Below are 26,909 nucleotides of genomic sequence, written 5' to 3' on the forward strand. Positions count from 1 at the left end.
TTTTTTTTTAAGTAAAACCAATGTTTTATCAAGTTTGGGAAAACAAGGGTTTAGAAAACAATATATTATAGTTTCCTGTGCATATTGCACTTTAAAAAGCCACTTTTTTCTCTAAGAAGTAGTGTAATCAGAAAACTGTTAAAACATAGACTTTCAGGTTTTTAGTTAGTGTGACTCTGATGCTTCAGTCATTTACTGTCAATGTAAAAACAATGTTGATCTTAAAATAAATAAGTTTATTTCAAGTCATTTGTCAAACTATTGATACATATTGTTTTTGAAAGCTGTGCATAGATAGATGCACCTTATTTAAACTCAAGCCTGAGTGAGCTGCCTCATTGCCATTCTGCATACTACCAAAAATAAAAATGAAATGTAAAAATATTACAGGTTAAATGAAGAGTCAGCTCTGCACTACTATGTTGAAAATTCTGGTTTCACAGCACTTTAATTTAAAAAAATACTTCAGGGAACCTTTTCATTGCATAAATATTTGGTTTATCTGATTATATTTCTGATTATATTTTAGACTTAACTGCTTGGCTGTTCCTGTATAGACACTTTTGAAGTCAAAACGGAACTTCTCTGCAAAGCCTTGTCCAAAACAGACACCTTAATTCAGTTAACATATTATGAAATACTCTAATGTACAGCATCACAGAGTATCTTTTACATCCTTTACTACAAGCTATTTGATGGGCTAGATTCGACAGAAATCCATCAATTAAACTTGTAGTAAGCCATAAATAAAAAATGATGATTTCTTTGTCAGGCTTAAAAACTTTGGAAACTTTAAGAAATGGTGAAAGTTCTCATGTGGGTCTGTTATGGATATGACTAAAAAAACCCCTCTTGAATGATGTAATGAAGGCACTAAAATGCACTAAATTTTGAGACTGACTGATTTGAATAATATACTCGATGAGTTTTATTGAATTAAAGATGTTTGTTTAAAAAAGGTAAAATCATCATAGAAACATGAATTAAGAAAAAAATAAGACCGAGAAAAGATTCATATATTAACATATTTTAATGTTGTATTCGGTAGGACAGCAAATTTGCCCTTATTACAGAGTCTTCTGAAATAAATCTCTATGACAAACTTCTAAAAACATACAAAGTTCCTCTGAACCAATCTTACTCTTGCTCTCTCTGTCTGTCTTTTTTATCATGATATTTTTTTTTAAATAATTGCAGTTTGCAAGATCTGTCATAGCTGCCAGATCATGGCCTAATTCAAATTGTGTGAAGGGGCAAGTATTAGGATAGCTTTAGAAAGGTAGTTATTACATATGAGCAAATAAGAATCCTGAGAAAGAAGAGTGAACATAATCAGAGGAATACAAGCCATTTGATTCGGAATTGGGCAGTTGTAGCCAGACCTGATCATTTTCCATGAGATCAATGACAGCACTTCCAGAAGCCTGATCAAGGTATCCTTTCTTGTACTCATCATAGGTGTACATGATTGGCGAGCCATTCTTGTATAGCGCAACCCACACATTTGTTCCTTTTACATGTACGTGATAAGAGAAGTAATAAAGTCCTGGGATTCTACAGGTGAAGATTCCTGTTCTGGGATCATAGTGTTGTTGCCTGTTATATAGGATTTTATCAAATTTGATAGGGACAGTTGCTGCAGGATAGGCTTTGGAAAGAATGACAGTGAAAGCTGATGCTGGCATGCCTGTTAAACCTTGGTTTACTCCTCCTTTCATAACAGGTACTCCTGCTAGACTTTGACTCTCTCCTGCTTTTATGTAACTGTCTGGCATCTGTGGCAATACTGATTGGCCAGGAGGACCTGGTGGACCTGGTGGGCCAGGTTGCCCAGGCTCTCCATTATTGCCTCTTGGGCCTGGGGGACCAGGCGGCCCCATGGGTCCATTCAAACCTTTTGTAGCAATACCAGCTGGGCCTGGCAATCCAGGTGCCCCTGGTTCCCCTTTAGCACCAGGAACACCTGGAATGCCTGGAAGTCCAATTGGACCTCTTATACCAGGTATTCCAGAAGGTCCTCTTGGGCCTTGCTCACCATTAATTCCTGGTACTCCTTTAATTCCTGGTGTACCCACTGGACCAGGGAGGCCAGGTGGCCCTGCATGACCAGTGTCACCTTTTGGTCCTGACAAACCTGGGTGCCCCTTAGGACCTGCAAGACCTTGTTCCCCTGGATATCCTGGTTTTCCATCTAATCCTGGTAGACCTCTGTCACCCTTAGGTCCTGGGTATCCTGCAGGACCTGAAGGGCCTACATCCCCTTTAGGCCCAGGTAGGCCATTTTCACCTGCTAGCCCTCTGAGTCCTTGAGGTCCCATGTTTCCAGGTGGTCCAGCTGGCCCTGGCTCTCCTGGCACACCAACTGGGCCTTGCTCCCCTTTCATGCCTGGAACACCAGGGAGGCCTTCAGGCCCTCTGTGTCCTTTCATACCTGGTAGCCCTGGCTTTCCAAATCCTGGGAGACCTGAAGATCCAGGCATGCCTGGAGGCCCAGGTAATCCTTTTGCTCCAGGAATCCCTGCTAATCCTGGTGGTCCCATTGGTCCAGGCTTTCCTACTCCTGGTGTTCCAGGTTCCCCAGGAGGACCTTGGTGGCCTGGGATACCTGCTGGTCCTGGTGCACCTGGTAAACCCAGATCACCTTTTGCTCCTGGCTGACCTGGAAGCCCATTTTCACCTGGCTTCCCTAACCCAGCAGGTCCGGGGAGGCCTGGGGGTCCCTGTGGTCCTGGAAGCCCTTTGTCACCTGGGCGACCTGGAACTCCATATCCATTTTCTCCTTTTAGCCCATTCATACCAGGAATACCTGGTTCTCCCTTCTCTCCTGTGAGCCCCCTTGGCCCTTGCACTCCTGGTGGTCCTTGAGGTCCTGGTTTGCCAACAGCAGAAAGTCCAGCAGGGCCGGGAATTCCAGGTGGCCCTTGTGGCCCTCTTGGTCCGACGGGCCCGAGGGGTCCAGCCTCTCCTTTTTCACCAGTTAATCCTCTGTCTCCTGGCTTTCCTGGCAAACCTGGCATGCCTGGCTTTCCAACAGCAGAAAATCCGGGTGGTCCTGGGGGACCAGGGGGCCCTTGAGGACCTTGACTTCCAATCCCTGGCTTCCCTGCGGGGCCTGGGTATCCTCTTGGTCCAGCAGGGCCAGGTGGACCTTGAAGTCCTTGCTCTCCTCTCATCTGTATACCTAAAATAAAAAAAAAAAAAGCATAGAATATTCAGGGCTTACAGATATTGTGGCTGAAACATATGGAAACAAATAATGAATTCAGTGTCTGTAAATATGATGATGTCTTTGAATTATTACAACAAGGAGTCAATGTACATCTCAATATGGCTACTAGGGCTTGACCCAGTGACTTTGTGCTTGTGTAACCCGTATGTTACAGAAGCATAGGGTTACCTTATGTGTGGAAGTGTTGGGTTTAAATTCACATTGCATTCCCAGTACTCTTTCCTCATCCACTAAAAGGATGAGTAATTACATGGCTAGCACTAAAATTCTTTCCCTCAGTGGGGTGCTAACTCTATTCTCAGTATTGTTCTTTAGAGAATGAGTGGGATGAAGATACATTAATGTTTTAGCCTACTTCTTGGAAGAGTCATTAAGACAATGATGTATTGGTTCACATTTGCAGGATCATCTCCACAACTATGAAAGTTAAAAATCCATTAATTATTTTTAAAACAGGAATCTTAGATTCTGCAGAGTTGCAATATTATGCTGTCTCAATAAATATATTGAGTTCTGCAGACTAAATCTGCAAATTAGATGTTTGACACCACTGATAAAACTTGTGCTAAAAAGACTTGCTCTTTGTTTGAGAGAGGTAATTTAAGTTGCATCTTTTCTGAAACATTAGATAAAACATATTTAAAACAGTTATTATTATTCTTCTGGTTTGGGTAGGATAATTATTTGTGGCTTGTGTAGAGGAGTAAAAGGAATGGGCATAGTATACACAGTGTGAGAGAAATCAAGGGAAAGTTTTCCAGCAATAGAGCTTTCAAGGTGATCTCATCTTGAGAACAAGTAACCTGAAGTCCACTTAAGGCAACTGACAGATTATTGACTTCAGGGAACTCTAGATGAAGTTTTTAATGACTGATTTAACAGAAGAGGGGGCTGAGAACTGCTAAATCGCATCACTGAAAAATAAAAAATAAAAGTATTATGGAAAGTGTTATTAGATTTCTTAGTACTAAGACCTCTGGAAAGTTTTGATTTAAAAAAAAAAAAATCTCTGCAAGCTTTCGAGGCACTTGAATGGTGCTCTGCAAATAGATTTTCAATTCTCTAGCGAGAGTAGGAAAACACAGTTCACCAATATAATGGAGCTGGGTAACACTGGTCAGTGTTTAATGTATGGAGGCTTACAAACAGGTGGAATGAATAGAGCTAACCCTGTTCAGGGGAAGTTATAAATGTGAAATGAAAGCTGACTTTTTTTGCTGTCAGTCTTTAGATTCAATGAAAAAAGAGAGCTTTTCTTGAAACTTCTTTTACAAGTTATCCAGTTGGCAAAATTGACATTGAACTTTCTTCAGTTGTATGTAGGAGGGAAAAGACTTTGCTTATAGTAGTCTTCACTTATAGTATTTATACTAATATAATATTGCTAAAGAAACAATTGGTGTTTTGCTTAAGAGATTGGTCTCCTAAGTCAGGCTAGGATGAAGAATAGGCAATGGTCACAGAGTATGTGTCACTCAAACAAGCTGCAGTCTTTTCAAAACAAAATCTTTGGCAGTTAAAGTTCTGTGGCTGAATCATGTAATTTTAGCTCACGATACCATGGTAAAATAAATTAAGTAAAGACAAGACACTTCCCAATTAATTTAATTAGTCTAATGGTGGTAATTAAATGTTAATATTTGCAAAGAAGCAAAATTAAAGAAACTTCCTGAGGCCTAGGCATCTGTGTAATGTAAATAAACGTCATCCTTGTTGCTTCATTTCACTTAAGGTATTTCAGGCTTTTCGTTCTCCTTCCCTCTGTTGTCCAAACATGGCTCTGTTTCTGATAATCAAATCTGATAAGGTATCTATAGGTGATATCTCAGGTGGTCAGTTCTCTTTTACACACCATTGGAAAAAGTGGTCATTGATTCATTACACAATAGTTCATAATTTAGCACATTGTTTTTTGTTTGTTTAGATCTTGGTATTTTGCTTTTTCCTATAGATGAGGGTTTGTTGTTGTTGGTTTTTTTTAAACAACAAAACAGCAGATGGAGCCACTCAAATGTGAAATAAAAATACAGCAATATATAGTTTTCTGCTTTCATGGTTGGATTTCTGAGGTGTTGATTTGTGGAATATTTCTACCACCAATATTATGAATGTCAGCAAATGTTATACTACAGTGTGCAACATCAAAGTTTGCATCAAACTTCAGCTGATGAAACTATAGGTATCAAATTCTGTCTATGATAAAAGGTATCAGTGTTAAAGAAAATGCATAATGCAATAATAAATGCCACTGAAGGGAGCAGAAAGCACTTGTTATCTTGCTTTAATGTTTGATCAGGAAAATGCTGCTGGAGGGTGCATTATTGAAAGGACTTTTTAATCAATGTGTGTGTTATTTTGAAATAAAAGTAATTAATTAATAGCTCCAACAGACTTGATTAATTGAGTAATTACAGCGTGTTGGAGCAGCCTCAGAGCGTGTGTATAGGCGCCATCAGTTTCTCCCAGAGTCAAAATGGCCACTCCGGAAGAAAAATAACATGGGAACAACCAGGGTTAAAATCACGCCCTGGAGAATTTTTCTTGGGAGAACAAATGTCCTGTACACGGTGTGGCTTTTCTCAGAAGAAAATACAATCTTTACAGATTCTTCCCCTCCCTCCCAGTCCCCACCAAGGCAGGCAGTGTGTCACTCGCTAGACTGCTGCTCCAACAGGGAGCAGAACATGACCCCTTCACAGTTCCTGCATTGTGCTGCAGTGAAACACAGGATGACCATGGGCAGTGCTGTCCTATGCACTGTTGCGGTCTGTCATTAGGAAGACTAAGGGAGCCTGCTGGGCATGCTGAGATGTGTGCACATGGGCCACTTATGGCTATCCAACGTCAGCCCTGTTAGCTCTCTAGTCTCCAGGGCCGCAGTATTTGAATGTCTGTACATGTGGCTCTAGGTAAGTTTCTCTACGAGAAGAACAAGCCTGGAGAATTTCCCAGAGTATTTGAATGTGTGTATGCAGCCTGAAAGATGAGAATTCTGATCCCCCAGATTTTTCATTACCTCTTGGAAATTTTTCTTGGCTTCCTTTACTACTTCTAATGATTATTTCACTGTCAGCCAGCACTTTGCCTGTTCAGTTTTGTCCCTTCCCCTGTCATTTCAATCCAGAAGTTTTAACTTTTGTTTTCAGATTTTCTCTGCCATTTCTTCACTTAAAGATCCTACCAATGAAGACTGAATAAATTGTCCTTAGAAAACTTGGAATATGGAATCACCTGCATCATTGGATGTTGTGTATTGGCAGTTTAAACCATTTTGGGTGCTGTTTGACTGCACCATACATGATTCCTAATTATCTTCAGATTATTTTAAGTCTTCCAGTTTGAACAAGATTTCCTTCCTATGCACTTAGTAAATTCTAGATGTTCAAATTCCTACGCAGTGCCTATCTAACAATAAAGTGCACACAATAATTCCATTTTTTTTCCCAAAAAATACATGGGCATCATAATTTGTAAGTCAGGTCATATAGAGAGAAGAAAACTTTTGCCTCTGTATGAAGTGTCTTTTGATAGTCATTAAGCTTGCAAGGTTGCTTTTATAGGCTGCCAGAAAAATTGCTGTTAGCTGCCAAATGTTAAGGTACAGTTTCTGCATCTGTGTAATTAGACTGTAGTCCTGAAATCATCACCTCAGTTTGCCCACCCTACCATCTCCCCATCTGCTAACTGAAAGGAACGCTAATGTTGAAAATCATAATACAAAGCAAGCCTATCTCAGTACTGCATGCAGCATGGGAAATGTATAAAATGTTACAAATGTTGATGTCTCCCATGGGATGAGATACTGTGGAACCTGTGGCTCTAAGAGGAAAGAGATGTCTACATCTGAATAGCACAGTGATATTCTAGCATGCTACTGAGGCTCTTGGACTGCTTATACAGAGTGGTGATATACAGTAGAGCACAGTTACAATGTTATGTTTTAATATTGTTAATCAGTGAAGCAGTTTTAGGAAGAATTATATTGTAAAGAAAAACTGGAAGACTCAAGCCTTGGGAGAGTAAGAAATAACATTCAATGTAAGTTGTATTGGGGAATCTTTTAAACCATTGCAGTTTCTTTTCATCATAGATTAAACACAGATGGCACTCAGGGATTCAGCATATTGACTTAATTAACGAGAATGTAATACACTGCCTCTGTATTCTATTATAGTAATTAAATCCTGTGTTGGTAAAACAGTATGCAATACAAATGTAACAAGTTTTAGTCGCTTGTTTTTTTGCTTTTTATGTTAACAGCACAGTAGACACCCCTGACATGTTGTGGTTATCTATACTTATTGATTATCCCAAAATTATTTCTTTTGATATTAAGAAATACTTTGTTTTGTTTTGATTTTGAAGAGAAGGTTGGTGGGAGAAGGGTGTCATTTTTCTGTTGTTTTTTCCAAGCATACTCAAGTCACAGTCTTAATTTCTTAGTTTCTTTCTGTTTTTTGGTCTTAAAAGTGTTAGTGGCCTGAACGTTTGGTAAAGTGATTCAGTGCTTTGCAAGACTAGGTCATATTTAGCAACTCAAGCCAAATTTCTAGCTAATGGAATCAGTAACTTATGAAATTCTAATGGTTACTATGTTTTCTAGTGGGGTGTAGAGCTGTGATTCTCAATGAGGGTGCCATGGCACCCTGTGTGGCTTCAGATCATTTTAAGGGTACTGTGCAATATTAGCAATGTTTGGTTTGCAAACACCTATGCATGATTCACAAGGTAAATCCAGTGGTTTCAAATAAAAATCCATAGTGTCAAAAATATTCAGACCTGTTGTGGTCTTTCTGAGTTCTTTGCAGCAGAACTGCTCTACTATTTTTTCTGTAGTCAAAAAAACGCATGTAAGATGAGACAGCATTTTCTGAAAGGTGCCTTGAATTTATACAGGTTGAGAGTAAATTATCCTTTCACCTTGAAAAACAATCCTCCAATGAAACACATCTGGGCCTATTCATGGGACAGGACAGGGGAAGCTCTCACTATTGCTCAGGCTATATGTGGTCTGGTCATGGAGGTGCTAACCTGCTGCCCACTTGTATTATAAGAAATATAACTTGCTCCCATTTTCTGCAACTCTCCACTTGTACATTCAAATCCCACCAGCTTACTTTTTATTTATTCTAGATTTCAGAATACAAGCGTGCTATAATTGAAGCCAAATACTAAAATTGCAATAAAAATAATTTCAATCAAAACAGCACAAACAACTAAACGTATTCTTAAACTGGCATTCAAATTGGATTCTGTAAAAGCATAAGGGAAAAAGTTACAAGTAAGCCTTTAATATGAGCAACATCAATTCAGGTTTTGAATTTAGTGGATTCTTAAAGCAGTAAATAAGGTTTCTTTTTTGTTTTTAAAGTGGGTTGTTTGGCAGAGAGTTCTAGAGTCAGGCCTGCTTTCCAAGCTTGGTACAGGCACACCAGTGAACCGTGTGCCTTAAGGGTCAAGTTAATTTAATTCCTCTAAATGGTGATTTGGATGACTCCACCCTACTTGCATATGCTTAAATCATTTTTAATTGTCTTACTTTTCCTTTATTTCTAAAAGGAAATGCAGTGCGCTTTTTGTCTGTATTTAACTGCAGAGCTGCTTTCTCCCATGTCTTGTTAGGTATACTGCTCGTTTTCCTCATATGAAGAGCACATGATGCTATGACCCTCCTCCAGAACGTGCTGTTAGATGATTACTTGCTTGGGAGCTTTGCCAGCAAGATGTAGTTGGCCATGTTAGTCTGAAGTCAAGGAGAAGGCAGGTTACAGCTGCACTTTATACATTAACCAAAGCAGATATGTGTATGTAGATATGTATAGATCTACTTTGGTTAGTCTGTAAGTTGAAAGTCTACCCTACCTTCAGCTTTGCCAGCTTCAGGCCATGGTTACAAATGCTTCAAGACAGGTCACCAAGAGGTGAAACTTGGAGGTGTCTTGGCAGCTGTGCACATACCAAGAGTAATCCCAGGAAGAAAACTGCCTTGCCTCAGGAAGAAGATATCTTGTATTGGAACTGGGGTAAAAAAGTTCATGAAAGGGGAGGAGGATTTTCCTCAGTTTCGGGTTGTTTTCTTCTTGGGGCAGTTATGATTTTCTTGTTCAGGTGTGTGGAGCCCCAGTGCCAATTTTAGGTCAATAAATTGTATACAGTTTTTCAGGAATGGCAGAAGTTTACATCTTAAAAATCGACTGAGTGCCTAGCTGAGAATTAGATACTGGGTTTGCTTGCCTTAGCTACTTGGATGCTCTCTTGGATACCCCTAGTTTAGATTCCTTTTTACATTTGAAAAGGTGGAGAAAGCAGGGACAAATGTATTACATCTGCTATAAAATTTGATGTTTGAATGGTGACCAAAATGTGTTGTTTCCCCACACTTGGTAGATGACAGATCCAATACTATATAAATCTAATTAAAAAAATACACACAGGAAAATTTTGAAAGTTCTACAGACATTTCAGTGGATTGCTACCACCTCAAAGAATGCATTTGCTTTCTACCATATTGCCATGGCAAATACAAACAAAATAGTTGAGAGGTAAATTTATGGTATGGAAAAAAAAACATATTTCTTTTATGCCTTGAATTAGCAGGGTATAGATCATACTCCACTAACAACCCAGAAGGAAATCAATGCAAACAACCCAGTTGTCATGATTTACATTTGTTATGTATCTCTTAGCTTGTGTCAAACATGATATGGAAATGTTTCCCAGGAAAAGCCTCCTCTTAAAACTGCTTTTCGAATTAAACTATGCATCTAAAAAATCCTGAACTCTGACTACCTTTAGATGCAAGTAGTTGAAGAAAAAATATAAATACTTTTTTTAGTATAGAAACCTCTTAAAATTTAAGGTTGAAAACATGAATAACTGCCTGGAAATGCAAGGTTTCTTGTAAGAAGCCACAAGTAACTGCATAAGTAGAAGGAAGACAGTTCTCTGAAAGACTGTCTTCAAAAACACCCTTTAGTAAAAAAATGCATGGACGTTCTGGAAAAACAATGTAGATCTTTAAAGAAAAATAAATCACTCATGACATTATAAAGCTGCATGAAAGCCCTACAGTATGTTGCCTATGCTAGTTTTACCCCTAGTGTAGGTAATAAGTCAGTAAACATCCATAGGACTAGTCCTTGGCAAAGATGCAGTAGTAAAGATGACCAGCAGTGTAGTGATACTGCTGAACACTTGGGGCAGTGGTGACTTCAGTTGCTACTGCATGATTGCAGTCGTGATTGTGGCTGCTATTCCTTCCCTGTGCCCCCCCCAAGATGACATCCAGGGCATTTGGCCCCATACTTGGGGGGAGGGAAGGGGGCAGGGGTTCCTTTTTATTTTTGCTATGGCCACTCACTGCTTGAAACAGTGGACTCTCCACCTTCTACACTTCCCTGGTTAATCAGGTCCTAAGTCCTGTTCCTATTTTCTGGAGTAATGGGATAATGTTCAAGTATTCTGTTTTTTTTATTATGAATCTTTCCCAAAGGAAACTACTTTTAAAAATGTTTTTTTCCTCTATCGTTGGGAAAATAATCAACAACTTGGGCATTTTTAAATGAATGGCATACTCTTTGCACTATATAATTTCAAATTAATTCTCCTTTATCAGCATAGACAGTATGAAGTTGTTGAATTTCTGAACTGAAAAGTATCTTGTACCTTTTTCTGGGCTGAAACTACCATTCAAGTTTTAAATATGGCTTTAAATATGAAGTTGCTTTCAATTTACTCTTCAGCATTTTGCTTGAATTATCATGGTATGAGCTTAGTGCAGGATAGGTTCCTTCTGCCATACTCCTCACTACTAGCGTCTCCCTTTCTGAATATTTTGTTTGGAGGAAAAACTACGAGACCTGGTAGATAGGGAGTTGAATGGGAAACATCATTTGTAAATAGGAATGACAGTGTACTTTACTCTTTGCTTTTAATACTTTATTTGTTCCCCTTGGTTATTAACATTGAGGGAAAATACTATATGAAGCAAGTGAAGGAATGGACTACACACATAAACACAGTGGGTGTGCCTGTTAGTGAAAGTTAAATCATCAGACCAGCTATGCATCTATTCATTACCAGAATTTAAAAGTCTTGGGTACTTTTTTCTTGGTCACAAGGCAAACAACTTGGGTTTCTTCTGCTTGCAAAACTGGAAAAGGAAGGGCTATTTTAATATGTAAAAAGCTCTTGGGAAATAAAATCTTAATATGTAAATACTCAAATTGAGGACGGAGTTGCTGTTAGCACACCAGTTATTGCTAGTGGTGAAGATGCAAGCTGCAATGAGGTAAGATACTCATTTAAGATCCTTTTATTAGTCCCTAAAGAGCCCCAAACAAGTAGGATTCAGATCTGACTCATTGCTATCTATATAGGCTTATAACAACTGCATGTAGGTGAGCTACAAGCAAGATATAAAAACTAATTCTGAATATACCCTTAATGTGGCAGGTAAGAAAAGTATTATGGGTTCTGGGGGACATTTTCCAGCTACAGATTTAAGTTAAATGATAAATACAGCAAAGTACAAAGTGCTTTGTAGGTGGATTTTGGTAATCTTGACTACTAATTTGGGAGGACATTTATCTTTCAGGAGGTCTGAACGGTCATTTCAGCAAGTAGTGTAATTTAGTTTCCAATTTGTTGCTTATTTTTTAGCAAAAGGCTCTTGGGGTGGAGGGCAAAGTCTGGGCCTGTGGAATCTAGAATTAATTATAAAACTCATTTATTTTATTTTTTTTGAATTAAACATCTATTATAATATTATCCTTACTTTTACAAAACTGTATAAAATCTATGCAATTATATCATTAATATTTAGCATCATCATAACAAATATTTAAAGAGTAAGGATTATTGGATCTTTGTGCTTGACTCCCTGCTGTATTGACCAGTCCCTATATTTTATGTAAAACACCTTTTAGTAAGAGCAGCATGCACAGATGTATTAATAGTTCTTGCTGAAGTTATAATTTAATTTTAAAAAATTATTTATGGAAACCAAATTATATTCTGCTTCTAGCTATATGATGTAAAAATATTAGATATTTGAAGATCATTAATAGATTGTGTCAACTTTCTGTATGCTAATAATTACTCAAGACATTACTGAATTGAAATAAGCATTTAGTTTAAATAGATATATTAGGGAAAAAGACAGATTGCATATCCCTTTTCTAAATATAAATAATCACATATGTTATGTATTAACAGGAAGAGAGGGGAATTATGGATATTCCTCTTCTGTATATGAAGTGTGATACATATAAGTAACCTTGTGAAATGAGCACAGAAAGATATGTTTTTTTCCCTTTTAAAAGTTTGTTTTGGTTTGTTTGTTTTTTTTACGCTAAACAGAACAACCTTTTTCTTTACAACCTTTTTGTAAGTCCTGGTTAGTTTAAAGCATGAAATAGAATCTTTTATTAAACAATTAGATTGCTTATAGATATATTGTTTCAGCATATTGCCAACATGGTAATACAAATTATTTCAGTGAAGCTATTTGATTTTGCAAATGCAGAGCTAAGTTTTAAATTTAACCCACGTGTACTAGATAGATATTTGGCATTACAAAATATTAACCTAGTTTGAAACTTGAAAAAAAATATCTGTATAATAGAAGAATATAATTTGACACCAATAATATTTTTCTGATTATTCTAGCCAGATTGTCTACTAGTCCAATCTCCAGATTTTTAAAATTAATACATTTGATTTGAATGCTTTGTTGAAAGTGACTATTTCCAAGTCAAAAGGCTTCTAGAGTATTGGCATAATAATCTTTCCTGATTATTTCCAATGCTAGCAGCAGAATTCATGACCATTATTTCTTTGCATCCTCTGTCTCCATCTTTTACAGTTTATTTAGTTTAATTAGAAGGATTTTATTTCTGCTTCTGCCAAAAGAAGAGGGCCTCTCATTCAGTGAGTCGTACTGTTGGATTCTTTCCTGTTTCTGTCTGCAGCGTTAACTGTTGTCAATATTGTAAGGTAGATGTATTATATATCCATTGAAATAAACTAAATGTTTAATGTCAGTAAGCAAAAATCAAGTTGCAAGACAGATTTTTTTTTCACTAGATATTAAGTAAAAGACTTATATTAAAAGAAGAAAATAGTTAACTTACCTTGACTTTTTACATTAAATGGTAAGAAGCGTGGTGGCCCCTTCACGCTGGATTGTTTTTGATATTGTTCAGAAAAAAACCCATCACCACCATGGACAATGGTCAGAGAAAGCAACAGCAGCAAAGTAGTGTGTAACTGCATATTTCCAAATATGCTCTGTATAAAAAAGAATAATTAGCTTATTATGCTTGTTTTATTTAAAAATTAAGCTGACCAATTCAGGTTTTCCTAGAATTGATCAAATGCATCACATTTAAAATGTTAGCATCATTATACTGTACTAGTTTGTGCAAACCACTCCCTGGTTCAACATCGTTGTAGAGTTGGTGGATTTTTTTTTTTTTAAAGCATGTGTGTTTTAGTTACAAAATGAATTAATATTTTGAATAAAGATTAATCTGGTATAAATATTTATACCAGAATGTTCCCCATATTACTTCAGTCAGTAGTTCTTCAATTTTCTTTAAAAATGGGATTTAATCAGTAGAGTATAAACTTATATATAAAGTATAAATTAGTATACTATACCAACGTAAATCATTTTTTAAAAGTAAGTATCTTGTGAGTTGTTACTACCATTCTATAAGCCCATCAACCTCTCTAGGCTCATTACGTTACATTTAGGAGCAGTACCATTTGAATCGGGAAAATATTCCATTAAAAGACATACAAACTGCATGATGGTGGCACTTTTTCAAATTGACATTATTTCAGTAAAAGGGTGAAATCCTGAGCCAATTGAAGTCAATGGCAGAAATCTCACATTAACTTCACTGCAGTCAGGAACTTGCCCCAAATTCCTTTTTTAAAGTAATTTCTCTAGTGACAGCTGAGATACTGGCACTTACCCTTTAAGAACCCCTGAAAACATCTGTCTTCTATATATTAGTTTATAAGTTAAATTAAATTGAATGAAAGCATAGCATACCAGAATGCTGTGGAGTTTGAGATGTCCTAATGCAGCCGTTAGTCTTCCTGTAGCCTACAGAGGTGCTTCTTCTGCCCCAGGTAAGTGGAGCAGAAGCTGTTATTTCAAGTATCACCCCGAGGTATTTATACTGTTGTGTGAAGGTGCTCAGTGTTTAAGCTCCTCCCTAAGAGTCACTAAGCACTAATTATGGCAGGGAAGGAGGTGGAAGGAGTTATCATGGCAAAGCATGCTACATCCAGTTTGAATTTTGAGGAGAGAGGGTTGATTCTTTATCTTGCTCTAGTACATTTCATTTGTTTTTGGTTATATATTTTTTAATTACACTGAGTATTTTCTTAAATTATGTACGTCTTGTTTTTAGCATTAGATAATCCTTACACTTTTAAATGTCATTACATCATTTCTCTTATCTACATACATTTGTAGGAAATAAATATAGTTTCTTCAGGCAAGGCTTTTAGACTTAGTCCCACTGAAATAAGTAAAGACTATTTGGGAAAGTAGCTGCTCATTAGAGCTTGAGTAAGGGGCTCACAATAAGTCTATTAAAGTCATACACATACATTAAAGAACTTCCTGTGAAAAGGAACAATCCAGTAGTAGTTTTTAAACTCTATATGTTTTTATGTTTTCTGCATAAAAATGAAATAGTTTCCCACCGATATACTATCCTTGAACTTCATCTATACGTTTCTGCTATGCAAGATGCATTATGTACCTGGGCTACTTGCCTGATATTTTATATGTACTACTTATATACAATGAACCATTAATTCATAAAGAAACATGGCATTCTGGAAGGTGTAATAGCATTCATATTTTATTGCATTCAGTTTTATCAAATTATTGAAATGGGAAATGCTTATTGTATATTGTAAAAATAAATAAATAAATAAATAAATAAAAAATCAAATGCATGTCCTGAAAGCTTAAATGGGCTACTTCAGGATTATGTGTTACTAATTTTTTTGTTTTTGTTTTTAGGTGGGTGCTTTAACATAATAGGGATGGTGGTACTTTATATGTAAGTCTCATTAGTATCTAGTGGCTGTATCTCATTGCACTTAAACAACCATACTTTACCATCTTGAGTTAAAGTTCATTGAAGCTTATTTTCCATTTTTCAAAAATCTTTTATTTATTTATTTTTTGGAAGTATATGTTGACATTAGTGATTCTGAGGTTCCATAGATATAAGGGATTGTTTTCATTTATTCTGACTTCTGTTCCTAATAAATAGCAGCTGAGGGTTTTTTCAGTAAGTCAGCCAGCCATGTTGCTATTTAGTCAATGTCAGATACTAGGCAGTAAGCTTCAGTTCTTAAATTATTCATGGATGTGCTTCTAGAATATGATATAAAAACAAGAATGCTGTGGAATATAAAATGGTCTTCCTAACTGAGTATGGGACAACAGAATTAAATATATTTCACAATCTGCTTTTTATAGGCAATCTCATCAAAAGGTATATATAATTTCTAGAAATGAACACATTCATGAATGCTTAATAACTTCGCATTATGTTATGGGTTGGATCATCTCAATTGTTAAAGCAAATAAAGTGGGTAGTGCAGTAAATAATTTGGGGTCTGATTCATCATCCAAAAACCTTTTTTGTTTCTATGGAGTATGGCCCACTCACACCATGGATGCAGTCAAGGAGAGCACAAAATAAAAGTTTTACTGTTGCTCACCAGAGTCCAACCTTGCATTCTCATTTGGGTGTTTGTCACTTTATGAATGAAGCATTTTAAAGTCCTGTTTATTTTTAAATTGATTTTATTACATTTGAAGCTTTTGGTAGTTTGCACTGGCTGCAGATGCTTGCAAGAGGAATGGCTGTCCAGGGAAGCTGTCAGGACCCTCTGTATTTACATTTCATTTCCCCCATTAACTCTTAATTATACCAGCATAGGAAGGAGTGTTGTATAGCAGCCTATGGCACTACCTGCTAGCTCTGTACTTACAGTGGTAATACTAGTAACCAAGTGATCTATTATGACTGTAGGTGTCATGTACAGTAATGTAAATAGATCAGGGCAACTGGGGCAGCTTCTCCAGGTGCCAACTTTAGAGGAGAGTGTAGAAAAAGCACTGCCTTGGGTTCCTGGCTGTATTGTTAAACCTCTGCTCATTCATGCTGGATATAGAAGGGTAACAGCCTCTATTCCAATCCAGAAGCTGGAGTAGCAAACCTAGAAAAGGTATAATACAGCTTCATGAGTTATGCTGTATTGGGGTGCTTTCAAATAGGTTTCTTGACCTTTGTCCAAGTGGGTTTCCTGAACTGTGTCCACTGTGTTTGCCTGTTTAATTCAATACTCTCAGCCCAAGTGATTTACAGGTCAGAAAAAGATGACAAATATCCTGGAATACTGATTTCAGCACTGAAAGATACCAATGGAACATCAGATCTGGTATTCTGTTTACTTTTGTGTCAATATTTGCTTGATCAAGAGTTCAGATAATCTTGTGGTTAGCAGACATGCTTTGTGTATTGAGTTAACTTACGTATTGTTAAGCAGTCTTTTCTTTCTCTCTTCTTCCATGCTGCTCTTCAATAATATTCTATCCCATATTAATGAAGAAATCCAGCCCTTTAGACATAATCCTGTCCTCCACATTAAGCTTTTGCCTATAATATAAGTAGTTTGGGGATTTTTAGAGAAGGCTTAAATGACTGAGATGAATTTGGTCACACTGTTAGCCTGAGACAAAAAGAAATGCAAAAATATAGAACTCTTGGTTCAGAAATGATACCTTTTATTAGACCGACTAGGAAATCACACAAACAAAAAAACTATTTTTAAAAATGATTTCCTAGTTGGTCTAATAAAGATATCATTTCTGAACCAAGAGTTCTAGATTTTTTCATTTCGTGACTGAAATGACACTTTTAATTGTGAGCCTCTATTTTCAGTTGCTTGTAATTTTCTGGAAGTAAATTTTGAGCTCAAGTTTTTCATTAACTTTCTGATGATGCTTAGCACAGAAATTGATGTTTTTGTGACATAAATTCCATTCAGCCACTTTTTGAATGAGACACCTGGTATATGAGCATAAATAATTTCTAAGAATAAAACACACACACGCATGCACATACACAGTGAACTCCCTTTGTTGTTATTTAGGTAATTAGAAAAATATTTTTGTTTTAAAACTTCACCTGTAATATTTATGTAGACCTTAGTACACCTGTATTATTTTTATAGACGTTAGTGGGAAATGTGGTTACTGCCGATTTAACAGTATTTAGTTAAGGAATAAAGTTAGAAACATCCAACAGTAGTTCTATGCACATTCAGCTTTTTAAAAAGTATTAATTTCTAGCCCAATGAATAAATGTCCGCCAGACTAGAATACTTATGCTACATACATACAAAAGCATAAGTAATTGTGCACTCTTATTTGTCCAACAGCCTCATTTCCTCTCATTCCACCTCTGACAGGAGGATGAATAATCTCTCTGTACACATATGTGAATAGATATAATTGTTGGTTCGGGAATTACAGACACAAACCCACTGACTTCATGTTTAACCCAGACTCCACCTTTTGGTATGCTGCTTTATGGAGCTGTTTGTTTGTGGTAGTGGGAAGCTGAAGGGGGACTGGAATTTAATTTTTCCACGTGTTTTCCCTGCTCCTGTGGATTTTCTCTATATGCAATGCCATGTCAGGGTTTAGTTTAGATATGCATGGGAAGTGTGGGCTTCCATATATATGCACATTCTTGTGTGTTTCTGTTTGCTGCAACAACATATTAAATACACCTGTGTTTATTTGAGTACCCAGTTACTGAGACCAGAAACTTAAAAATACTTAATGGATGACTGTATTTTTGAATTTGCACATGCAATCATATTCCGGTATCTTTTTGCTTGTTTGTTTTGCCGTTATCAGAATTTAGTCCTATGAACATATCTAGGATATTGAGATGGGGGCTGCAGATGGTGTATATCTTCACATATAACACAACATGCATTTTTCTCCTGGTAAAAATAAACTACAGGTTTTACTGATATGCTAAAGGGAGTATTATTCAGTTTAAGATTGAAAAAAAATAATTTTATTGGAATGTACATTAATTTGCTGTAGCATATGTTATGTATGAAAAAACCACAACAAATTAGGTAAAATAATCGAAACATGTTGTTTCTTTAGTCCTGTTGTCATTAGAATTTAAAGTATATTTCTCAGGGCATTTCTAAACACAAAGTTAATGTGACTCTATGTACTTAATTTGGGGCAGGGTAAACTAATCCTAATGTCATTGTCTAAAAATGAGTTTAAGCACAGTAATTTACTGCACTGTCAGGTACCACTTGTATCTGATGAGACTATCTGACAGCACAGTGGACTAGCTTTGTGTGCTCTAATTGCCTTGCACATGTAGATGGTGATACACAAGTTAGCCTGCTTTGCAGTAAAACATCTTGTGTAGATGTAGCCTCAGTCATAAAACCAAATCCTTCTTGAGCATCTTGGCTGTGCATTCAGTGCTTCACTGAAACTTATTTTCATCTGAGTTAATGTTTCCACACCTGAACTGGTGTTTTTTATCTAGAAATAAAAACCATTTGCAGGGCTGTAAAATAGGAACTATGTTAGGAGCAGCTACTACAAAAGAGTGCTGCAGAAAAAGATTAGCTTGATTAGTGGAACATCGCTAATATTCCTTAAAAAAGGTGAGAGGCTAGATGAGGAGTTCAGAAGGCATCAGGTAAATTTGAATGAGCCATGAAGTCAAGGGACTCCCTCACTTCTGTTTGAATACAAATGTTGCTGTTACTACCAGGCAATTGATTTTAAGTTTTGGGTGGACCAGGGATAAAAGAGCACTGTAGCTATACCATCCACATACCCCCATCCACCCCTGATTAGCCCTTAAAGATAACAGTTGAAATTTTTTATAAAGTAAGTTGTTTTACTGAAACAAAGTATTCTTATGAAAGAGGAATAAAAATGGAATTTCCCTTGGATACTGGAATATTACAGTTACTTTTCAACTTTGTGTACATTTTGTTAACAGTCACAGCATATTTGTTTTCCGACTGACCAGCATCCTTGATAATTAATGAAGCACTTGTATTTGATCTAAAAAATGACTTGTGGAACCACACTCATCCTGTGAGAATGAAGGCAGATGTTTGGGATAAGAGCCAAACTAGAGAAATGGAATTGACTTCCACCTTCCTGCAAGCTGCTCTGTGTATGTGAACCCCAGTGCTCACTGAGTTGAACAGGTCTCTGTGAAGCAGGTGCCTGTGCAAAACAGTTCACAGGACTGAAGCACTTTGAAGGTTACAAAGAAGAAATATAAAACTTATTTTTTTTCTGTAAAACTTAGGAGAATCACTCGATAAAGTGAGAGAGATGTCTGGACTGGAGCTTTATGACATGGACTATGGTCTTGATTCTGCAACACCTAAGCACAAAAGTGTGATCACAAAAAATCTCTGCTTTACCTGAATTTCTCTTAGGTTTCAGTGTAAATCCTTAATTTTATTTTTAAACATTATATATTTATGACTTGATATTCTGTTTGAGTAATCGTTTAGTATCATACATGGGTATAGGAGTGTTTTTTTTTTTTAAATGGCACTTTTAAAAGAGGACTGTATCTTTGGGGGTAAAAATATAGTCATGAGCAAGCCTTCAGAAATTTACAAAAATGCTGACCGTTGCTTTCTGCATTATTTTATGATATGCTGAATAGTGAAATAAATTACTGCATAAAAGTTACTTTTGAAACTTGTATAGGTGAATATCAATGAAAATCAATTGCAAGGTCATTGCAAGATCATATGTATTTTGTCTTTTAGTTCTGGGAAACATAATAGATACCGCTACAATTTTTTAATGTTACAGTTCAACTTTAACCTTCCTGAAATAAATCTTTGAAGGTTCCACCATAGCTTTTAGTGATACTCCTTTGTTAGAACACATAACTAAAACTTGTGGTGATATGTTATTTTGTAAGAGGAAGGAATAGTTTGTAGCACTAGTTCTGATGAAAATATTCTTTCTTAAGCTTGATCATGTGGAAGAGGCTCTTGAGAGCCTCAGTGATGATGTGGCTCTTGAGAGCTTCCAGGAAGAAGTTGATAAGTATTCTGTTAAGAGTGGTAGGTTAATTTTCTAATCTGTGGTGCACTCTATAATGTTCCTTGGGTACTGCTAAATCACTTGAGACCAATGGATTCAAGTCATCTCCTGTGACACAAAACAACTTTTTGGGGCCTGGATGTAATGGTGAAAAAGGCCATGTAAAATACCTAGAGGAGGAGGAAAAAGTTTTGACCTTGGAACAAACTGGATTGTATCGAGTGTCAGGCAAATATAATTTCCTGGCATAGGATATCCCAGGACTGCCTCCTTTCCCCCTGTAAAGTCTTCACCCTACCTCCCTGCTCAAAATTATACAGGATGAATATTATTCCAGACTGCATACTCAGTATACTCAGTATATTTTTAACAACAAAATAGGAATGTTTTCTGTCAAAAGGTTTTTTTTCATATCTTTGCAAAGTATTGCAGCTTCTTTCTTTGGTTTAAGTTATTATAAACTGTTTTTGTTAAAATAGGAAAAAGCAAATATATAGCTTCCTCAGTTCTTCACTTCTGTCTGCAAGCCACATACCCTAGTACCACAGTTTACCACAGAAGAAGAGGAAACATTTGTGGAAGTTCCTTGTTAAAATATTGGCAGCATGCTACTGGCAAACACTAAGGGCATTTTGAAGCTATTTAGATGGCATGAAATAACTATGGGGAAGTTATGGACTCAAAGCACCTATCAGCACTGCTACTCGTTTTATTTTAAGCATGTAATACCTTCTAATTTAAAATGCATACTAGCCATTAGCAAGGGGTGTGTGTGTGTGTGTGTGTGTGTGTGTGTGTGTGTGTGTGTGTGTGTGTGTGTGTGTGTGTGTAAAAATCATCCTTGGGAGGGAGTAATTATTTACCTAACTAATAGCAAAATAAATAGAGGTTTGTTTGTTTTTTAAGTTTTAGAATATGTGCCATCTTTTATCAGATTTGTAATTAAAAGATGCTCAGTTCAGTTAATTTTATAAGGGTGCATTATCCCAAACATATGAAGGCAGATCTCCCTCTGAAAACTGGAGAGAGATCTTTATAAAAAGGATGAGAGTGATGTTGCCCATGTAGCTCAATATTTGTTTTCTTTTTTGGTATTTTTTAGATACGGTACCTGTATGCTGATGGCTGAGTACATTTCCTGCATTCAGGCTCTCCTGGACAGGGATCTGTGTTTATTTTGCCACTGGCTAGCTGGCTAGTGTTCAGTTGTTTGGTCAGTTAACTTTTGACCATAATGGCTCTATTTAGTAGAAGAATATTTTAAACTAGGAACCTCCCAGTTGAATATTTATAACTGCATTTATGCTAAGCTGGTTTACTTGCCAAATAATCATGTTTTGGCTTTAGGAAAAAGTATTCTACACATCAGAATCCTGTAAAGTTAACTTGATGACCTGAGTTTACCAGTATGTTTGAATCTGAAAGGTCTTGCGTTCCTGTAATTAAATACTTGCAAAGTGCCTAGCACCCTTGACAGGTTGGAATCTTCTTTACATTGGGGCTGTATCCATAAAAGATCATAAGAGAATCATCATTGCAAAGATTATTTATACATCTTAAAGCAAAATGCAACAGGTTATGAAATTACCTTCATGATTATATAGCTCTAGACTTCTGAGCTGCTTTTTGGGGCAGGCAGTGATGATCAGCTTAGTGAGGAGATTTCTGGATTTTGGTGAAGATTTTCCATTTATTTTAGTTTTAACTTTAAAATCTTGAAAATTCTTCAGGCAGCTGTCTATATAACTAATGTTTTTTCACCTTGTATAGTAGTCCTCTTCCCCATAATAAGACCCAGATTTGAACATTTATACTTATGGGCACAATTGGTACATCTACACGTGGCTGTATGTCACCATTGTTACTGCACTGTCATTTAGTGCTTCCTTTTGGAAGTACCAAAAGATGGTGCAGTAACAGCCTGTACTGCACCATGCCCACAAAGCATGGTTATTTTTGGCTGGTAGATCATTGTAACAATGTGCTATAATGAGGTTTTTCCCAATGGACACTATGGCGGCATAGCTTCTTGTGTAGACGTGCCCAATAAGTTTTGAGCATGGGAGCTTCAAGAGAACTACCCATGCATGCAAAGTCACTCATATGAAAGTCTTAACAGGATTCACTTTAACTGAGGCATGAAGAATAAAATGAAACAGATATGAGCATAGATAATTTTAAATTCAATTTTCAGTGCCAGCTGGTCTCCTAGGCCATTTATAGATGTTATGTTTCTCTAGGTTTAATTTGGACTGTAGCCATCAGTATGTACATGTGAATGTCTGTACTCTGAATTAAAATTGGCTCCCATCCGAATTAACTAATCTTCATTGAATGAGGATTAAAGTTAATGCAGACTAGCAATTTTAACTAGTAATTAACATGTATGTACAGTAGGTATCTAGGGCTTCCTGTTGCTTGTGTCCACCATCAGGTGTAGCTAGTGAGTGCATTTTTGTAGCCCTGAAGTCCAGAACTGCATGAAAACCTCCCTGATGGTCAATGATCATCTATTAACCCTTAATTCAAACTGTGTGATATGAATCAGTTAACATGGGTTAGAAAACAGTGAGCACATCTACAAATGACCGTAAGTGTCTAGATCACTTTTGAAAATGGGACTTGGGTCCTGGGGATGAAGTGCTTTCAAAAAAGTAGTGTCCCAGAGAAACTTGGAGTATGTTTATACCACTCAGTGATAGTGCCAGCAACACTACTGCAGTATGCCTTCTCACTTTTAACCCATGAATCAAAAGTTGTTTGGCTGTCTTAGGGCTACTGTTGTTACTTCATCAAGGTAGCTATTTTGCTTCCAGTTTGGGAGGTAGTGTAGACAGCATCTCCGTATGGTGCTGCCTGACATCATAACTGAGCAGTGTAACCCTGTTGTTACTTTCCCAATCCACCGTCACTTATTTCTAGTAATACCAAGCAATTAAAACTAACTTGCAACTGTTATGGTGCAAATAGGTCTAGGGAACATTTACTCTTTTCAGAGTCCAAATTTTACTATGCATCACACTGTCTGCAGTTCCTAGGCTGAGGTTTTTTCCATTCAGACTTCCCTAGAGCATAGGGAGTGAAAGAAGCAGTGCTGCAGAAGGAACTGTCTAAGCCTATCCCCTAAAGGTGAAAAAAGTTCAAGCAACTTCCTAATGTGCCACATAATTAAGGGAATCTTCCTAACAGCTCAATTTTTAGCTACTATGTTTTCAAACTACTATTTTGTAAAGTGTACCTATCAGGGCGGGTAGCAAGTCTGCTGAATAGACACATTCATTGGGCTTGCTACCTGCTGTGGTTTTGACAACTAGTACAGGTTGAAGTAATAAAAGAGAGCTTTTAAAAGCAGGTGCTAGAGCAAAAAAAAACCCCCAAACCAAACAACTTGCGTCCAGACTTTTAGGGCAAGAACAAATAAATGTAGTCTGAACATGTTAAAAATAGAGGCTTTAAAGAAAAAAGTCAAACATTTTAAATGCAGTTTATTTTCTCCATGTATTTCTATTAAGCATATGCAGAAACTTCTTTTGGTTTGTTTCTAGCTGCCTGTTCAGTTGTTCCAAATGTGAAATGAGCTTAAGCACGTGGAATTGACTCGCACAGAGTTCCCGTTTTAAGTTTGTTGGGAGCCCTGCAACTTTACTCAGCAGGTGTTGGTTCTTTGTAGCTCAGCTATTTGGAATAAAGGTATTAATAAAAGTATTGATATTGTATTTGATATAAGAGTGTTGGGAATGAGGGTGCCTGTGTGCTTCCATAACATTACAACTTGAAATGGTTTGCCCTCAAATGAGGCGCATTATGCAGTAATTCCAATACCTCCTCTTACTGTAAATAGCTGGTAAATGTGGACTGTTATGTTGTTTATGCACAAAAGTGGTATTTTCTGTGAAAGGCTGACTCTGTAGGTGTGCAGAAGGCAGGGCAGTATGACATCTTATAAACTAACTCTATTGACATGTTAGGCATCATCTGAAAACACCTACTGGATTCAGGTCTTCCATAGGAAGGGGTAGCTGGGGAAAATGCCTTCATTCTCCCAAGAGAAACTCTTCTGTGACTGACTCCTGCCTCACTGTAGTTGGGTGATTTGTTCTCTTGATGCGGTCATTTTTGCTGGGAGAACAGTGATTCTCCCACTAGAAACTGGATATCTGTGTATAGACAGTTTGGCCATTGAACTTATGTGATAATGCACACTTGCTATGAGCAACTACTTAGAATCATAGAATCAAAAAAAAATGGGTTGGGAAGGACCTCAGGAGGTCACCTAGTCCAACCCCCTGCTCAAAGCAGGACTATGTTAACAAGATCATCTCAGCCAAAGCTTTGTTTAGCTGGGTTGTGAAAATCTCCAAGGATGCAGCTTCACCACCTCTCTGGGTAACCTGTTCCACTGTTTTACTATCCTCCTAGTGAGAAATTTCTTCCTAATATCTAACATAAACTTCCCTTGCTTCAACTTGAGACCGTTGCTCCTTGTTCTGTCATTTGCCACCACTGAGAACAGACTCAAGCTTCATCCTCTTTTGACCTTCCCCCCCCCCCCCCTTTTCAGGTAGTTGAAGCCTGTTATTAAGTCCCCCCTCAGTCTCTTCTTCTCTAGACTAAATAAGTCCAGTTCCCTCAGTTTTTCCTCATAAGTCATATCCCCCATTTTTGTCAGTCACCTTCCGCTGGAATGTCTTCAGTTTGTCCACATCCTTTCTGTAGTGGGGGGCCCAAAACTGAATACAGTACTCCAGATATGGCCTCACCAGTGCTGAATACAGGGGAATAATCACTTCTGTTGACCTACTGGCAACGTACCTACCAATGCAGCCGAGTATGCCATTAGCCTTCTTGGCAACAAGGGCACACCGCTGGTTCATAGTCAACTTATTGTCCACTGTAGCACCTAGGTCCTTTTCTGCAGAGCTGCTGCCCAGTCAGTCAGCCTGCAGCCTGTACTGGCACATGGGATTGTTCTGTCTTAAGTGCAGGACTTCACACTTGTCCTTGTTGAACTTCATGAGATGTCTTTTGGCTAAATCCTCCCATTTGTCTAGGTCATTCTGAATCCTAGCCCTACCCTTCAGCTTATCTACTGATCTCCTGAGCTTAGTGTCATCTGTAAACTTGCTGAGGGTGCACTGTATGCCATCTTCCAAGTTGTTAGTGAAGAACACGGAACAAAACTGGCCCCAGGACCAACCCCTGGGGCACTCCACTAGATACCAACTGCCAACTAGACATTGAGCCATTGATTAATACTTTATGAGCTGGATGCTCCAGCCAGCTTTTTATTCATTCATCCAGCTCACACTTTCTTAGCATGCCTTATCTCATCATAGAAAGCAATCAGGTTGGTCTTGCATGACTTGCCCCTGGAAATCAATGCTGACTGTTCCTAATCACCTTTTTCTCCTCCTACTGCTTAGAAATGGATTCCTTGAGGATCTGCGTCATGATTTTGTTAACTTGTATTTCATACTTGAGGAACTTTTGTATTTTTATATGTTTCTGAAGTCTAGGCTTCATTTTGCATGATGGTTGCTTATCTTCTTTGAGCCTCAAGGACTAGGGTGGCCTCACTAACTCTGGGGCCATGGTGTGTATATGTTTGTGTATGTATGTGTGTGCTGCATATTAGGGAAAGGAGCATACATATGTATAAAATATGTATGTGTGCATGTTAAATTATCTGGTTTGGGGACTGGTACCAGTTAGACTGCAGTAGCGTGAAGTTCAGCATGTACTGCAAAACCCACTTGAGAGGCAGGATTGAAGGCACAGACAGAAATTACATTGGTTGCAAAATCAACTGCTTGAAAGCACTCTACAGCCATGCCCTAACAGTCTTTCACAGCTGCAGAGCACTCCAATCATGTGACAAATTAACTCTCAAAGTGGAGCACCTTCATTAATGTGCATCTGCTCCTGTGGCTGGGCTGCCACAGCCCAGCCCTGCCCCTGGTGCTGTCTCAGGATGGGAGGAGGAGGAGAAGGGAGGGGAGATAGCTTGGGCTGGTGTTTGCCCAGCCTGCACCTTGAGGGGGCTCCAGTCTGCCCACCTTCACTCCAGCACAGGCTGGGGAAACACCAGCCCAAGTTCCCTCCCTAACATCTTTTGGTTTGGGAGAATTGGTTTAACTCATGGCACTTTCTGTGAAGTGTCGTGAGTTAGACTGGGGAGCTGCACTTTTGTCTGCTCCTTGAATGCTCAGGTGGCCCACCCATTTACAGCTCTGTGCAGCTATGGCTAGACTGATGGTTATTTTAAAGCTAGTTCACAAGGGTGATTTGCAGTATGGGCATAGCCTTATATAACCCTTTTGATGTATGTATAACATGCTATTACACTTTTCACCTCCCTTCGTGCTTGCCCTTGTCGTTAAATGAATTTCCTCACCACTGTCCTTACTGCTCTTCAAATAGTCAACCTCAGTGTACTTTTGAGGGTGGAGAGCTTTTAGTTTTATTTGTCAAGAGACCAGGACCGGGTATGCTCCTCTTCCTAATGTA

At 37.7% G+C, this 26,909-nt stretch overlaps 2 protein-coding genes across 5 annotated transcripts in view; one reads left to right on the top strand and one right to left on the bottom strand.

Moving 5' to 3' along the window:
• Positions 1-26,909, top strand: part of LOC102565708 (dermatan-sulfate epimerase) — a 342,822-nt gene that overhangs the window by 20,918 nt on the left and 294,995 nt on the right. The window lies entirely within an intron of this gene.
• Positions 1,012-26,909, bottom strand: part of COL10A1 (collagen type X alpha 1 chain) — a 61,023-nt gene continuing 35,125 nt past the window's right edge. Inside the window, exons 1-3 of one of the 2 annotated variants that reach the window (XM_059733132.1) lie at positions 14,292-14,372; positions 13,363-13,519; positions 1,012-3,181 (exon numbers count right to left, since the gene is read on the bottom strand). In XM_059733132.1, the coding sequence (XP_059589115.1) occupies positions 1,287-3,181; positions 13,363-13,504 (2,037 nt within the window). In that variant the 5' untranslated portion in view covers positions 13,505-13,519; positions 14,292-14,372 and the 3' untranslated portion in view covers positions 1,012-1,286. Of the gene's footprint in view, positions 3,182-13,362; positions 13,520-14,291; positions 14,373-26,909 lie in introns of those variants that run through there. The other variant, XM_006278399.3, reaches the window with a different exon arrangement.

This window comes from Alligator mississippiensis, chromosome 1 (genome assembly GCF_030867095.1).
Source record: "Alligator mississippiensis isolate rAllMis1 chromosome 1, rAllMis1, whole genome shotgun sequence".
Taxonomy (NCBI): domain Eukaryota; kingdom Metazoa; phylum Chordata; order Crocodylia; family Alligatoridae; genus Alligator; species Alligator mississippiensis.